Source organism: Oryzias latipes, chromosome 10 (genome assembly GCF_002234675.1).
Source record: "Oryzias latipes chromosome 10, ASM223467v1".
Lineage (NCBI taxonomy): Eukaryota > Metazoa > Chordata > Actinopteri > Beloniformes > Adrianichthyidae > Oryzias > Oryzias latipes.
The window spans coordinates 11,729,373-11,733,068 of record NC_019868.2 but is presented as its reverse complement, the minus strand read 5'-3'; the positions used below and the strand labels follow the sequence as shown (position 1 = coordinate 11,733,068).

Here is a 3,696-nt window from a genome sequence, read left to right as displayed (position 1 = left end):
ATTGTCATATGACTCCATCATATTTTTAACATATATCACCCCCGTCTCTCTAAACTGTAGTTGCACAGACTGCAGTTCGAGTAGAAGATTCGCATTTAGAAGCGCATTTGCTGTTAAAGTTTTTAAAGCCTTTAATTTATTTTAATTTTTAAGAACTTCCATGATGAGTTTCTTTAGAAGAACTGCTGTGAACGTGGGCTTTCTTCAGGATGGCCAACTAGATTGTTTGCAACAAAAAAATGACAGTTTACGTCACAAGATCGAAGCTCTTCATGGCACTTTGGGTAACAGCAAAAAGGTTGAGGATATGCACAAAGACGTTGACAAACGGAAGAAAGAGGCCTCTAAATTAAACAAAAGTTTGAAAAAAGAACTTGACAAACTAAGTAGGCAGCTTCAGAATCAGATCAATTTGGAAAAACAATGTGAACGTTACCAGGACAAGATAGAAACACACAACCGCATGAATGAAAGGTATCAAAGACAAACGACAAGCATCATAGAACAACTGTCGGACCAGAAAACACTGGAAAACAAACTGAAGGAGCTGAAAGCCAAGGAAGCGCTTTTAAGAAAAAATAAATTGCAAATGGTGGAAGACTTGAGGTGCGTCAACCCTTCACAACATAATAGTTTTAAAGAGATCAAAGAAAAAGAAGTTGTAGTCCAACAGTTAGAACAGGAAACAGAAGCTCTTGAACAAAGACTCAAAGAAATGCAGGTTTCTGTCCAGAAAAAGGAAAATTTCACTGAATATTTGCTAGCCTTACGGAACAAAGAGAACTGTCTGCAAAATTCTGGTTCCAAGCTAACAAGTAAGATCAAAAAGCTGAAGAGAGAAAATAAAAACTATGACTTGATAATGAAGGAACTAGAGGCAGAACAAAAGACCCTTGAGGAGAAAAACAGACAACTTAAGAAGTTGGAGGAAGACCATGAGGAGATAAAAGAGACTGCAAAAGTTTATAAGCTTAAGATTAGCCAAATGAAAGAAAGAAATTTGGCTCTTTCCAAGGAAATCCATCAAACCCAAACTGCTATTAAAAACAAAGAAGATGCTGAAGCAGAACTGTTGGCTTTATGGGCAGAAAAAAATCTTCTCAAGAACAACACAGTCAGGCTTGAGCGAGAGATTCGAAAATTTAAGATTGAGAACGGTGTCCAGATGCACACCGTGCATGCTGAGAGGGACGCTTTGGAGTTAAAAATCCAGAAAGAAAAAGAATCCATCCAACAAAGACGACAGGAAGTCTGCGCTCTTCAACAGGAGCTTCAGGTAATGCATGATGCTACTCAGCAAAAAGAAGAACTAAAAGAAGAACTGTCTAAACTGGAGGCGCAGAAAAAAATTATGCAAAACTCGAGTTTCAAGCTGAGGTGTGAATTACAAGAGCTTCAAAATACTGGTGGCAATTACAAATTATTAAAGCAGGAACTTGAGGTGGAACAGAAGACTCTTAAAAAAGAAAGCCAGAAATTGAAATCTTTAAAAAAACAATATGAAGATGTAACTACAGATGTCAAGACTGTAAAACTAGACATTAAGTTACTCAGGACTGAAAATCAGGCTCTGTTGGAAGAAATTCAATCTTTAGACAGAGTTATGAAAACGAAGGCCAAGGCGGAAGCAGAGCTGGGTGGTTTGAGGAAAGAAAGCTCACATCTTAAAAACAGCATACAAAGACTAAAAGAAGAGATTCAAATAAAAAAGGCTGAGTTTGAACATCTTCCTGAAGGAACTGTCAACTCATCTGATCCACAAGCTCTGTTTGGGACAGTTAAAGAAGAACGGTTTGCTGTTGAGCTTTTAAAAAGGGAAGCCACACACATGAAAAATCAACTGCGTGAATTGGAACAATCTTCAACATTCCAAGGAGGCTTAAGACTAGAACTGAGTGGCGTGTTGGCTCAGAAAAAGTCGGTGGAAGAAAATAATTCCAGGCTGAAAAAGAAAATCCAAAAACTTCAAGAGGAACACCAACAGATGATCGAATTAAAAGATGAAGTTGCGGCACAAAGCAAGGCTCTTGATACTGCAAATGCAGAAGAAAAGGAGTTGGAAGAAGAATATAACCGCATCCAGGCTGATATTGTGGCTCTTCAATACAGCAAAAGCCAACTAGCAGTTGAGAAACAGGCCTTATCGGAGAAAATCCAAGAGAAAAATAAGGTTTTGAAAAAGAAGGAGGAGATAGAAGCTGAGCTGTGTGCTCTGAGGAAAGTTAGCAGTTCTCTCCAAGACAGCATAGAACAGATAAAACAGGAGATTGAAAGAGAAAATGCTGAATTTGACTGTATCAGTGAGTCCAGCTCCAATGAGCTTCCTGACACAGTGATCTCAACTTTGTTGAGGAACGTTTCAGAAGAAAAACTTGCTGTTCAAAATTTAGAACAGGAGGCTGATGTTCTGAGGCGCACGCTACAAGACATGCAAGATTCTGTTCAGCAAAAACAAGGCTTAGAAATGGAACTGTATAATTTTTCTGCAGAGAAAAGGTTGGTGCAAGACAGTATTTCCGAGATGAAGCGTAAAATCACGAATCTTCAGAACACACTTGATGAATACAGTGAGATAAATGCTGAAGTTTTGTCAGAAAGCAAGACTCTACGTACTTTGCATCAGCAACAAAGGGAGTTGGAAAAAGAACATGACAGCATCCAGGCTAAGATCTCAGCCTTTCAAGTCAACAATAGCAAACTGGCTGCTGAAAATCAAACCCAGTCACAGAAACCCCAACAAACAAAACAAAAACAACAAAAACGTTTGAAAAAGAAGACAAAGGCAGAAGAACAGCTGCCTCCTCTGAGGATAGTTACCTGTGTGCAGCAAATAAAAGGAAACCAGCCAAACGAGGGGGCTGTAAATATAAAAGACCCATTTATGAAGAAGAGCGTATCACCATCTACCAGTACAGTTTGTTCAAAACTCCCTTCACTGCAAGACGTTGTAATCAGCTCAGATAGCACATCTTATGGCAATTTAACATACAGAGACATTTCAGAGCTTGATAATGACGGTGCTTCCCTCAGTGACTTCTAAATTCAGGAAACTGATGTAAATTTAGATATCATTGCATAATTTGTTAGAAGACTCAGAATTTTTATTTAGTTATCTTATGGGCTGTTTTATTTTTATTTTTACTTGGTAAAAATAAAGTTTTTACTTTTACTTTTTGTCGTATCTTTGATTATGTATTTGTCATTATCTTGAACTAGCAGTAGGTGTTTTAAATTTATTTTATTGTTTTTATGGTAATCCTCTGTTTTATTTCAGGGAAATAATTCAAAGTGGTAAATTCAAATTAGTGAACCATAATGTACTTTGTTTAATAGGTATTAGTATTATTTAGATGTAGGAATATCTGGGAATAATGTTTCAGATGCTTAGATGTAACGGGGGGGGGGGGGGGGGGTATTTTACTCAAGGGTTTTTTTCTATAGCTGAAATGCACATTTTGAAAATAGAGTAAATGCTCAATAAAGTTTCTTAAACTTATTTAAGCAACATGCAAGCTCAGATCAACCCAGAGGAGAAGGTTCGGCTGGTACTTGTTAAGGCCTCGCCCGTTGTGTTGGCAACTGAAAAAGTCATGGCGGCCTGAAACTTTCAAGCTTTCATGGGTGCTCTCACCTGGCATGAGAATGGATTATGACTGTAGTACCAAACCTGTCTCCAGAAAATGTCAAACAACATAT

General features: G+C 37.9%; 1 protein-coding gene across 1 annotated transcript; it reads left to right on the top strand.

The window, feature by feature from the left end:
- Window positions 1–218: 218 nt before the first annotated feature.
- On the top strand, window positions 219–3,114 carry LOC110015733 (early endosome antigen 1-like). The gene has a single exon (XM_020706473.2). The coding sequence runs from the start codon at window positions 308–310 to the stop codon at window positions 3,038–3,040; it is 2,733 nt and encodes a 910-aa protein (XP_020562132.2). The 5' UTR covers window positions 219–307; the 3' UTR covers window positions 3,041–3,114.
- The last annotated feature ends 582 nt before the right edge of the window (window positions 3,115–3,696 follow it).

Bases quoted from the DNA above. Each gene is read 5' to 3' on its own strand.
- LOC110015733 (XM_020706473.2), top strand. From the start codon at position 308: ATGCACAAAGACGTTGACAAACGGAAGAAAGAGGCCTCTAAATTAAAC.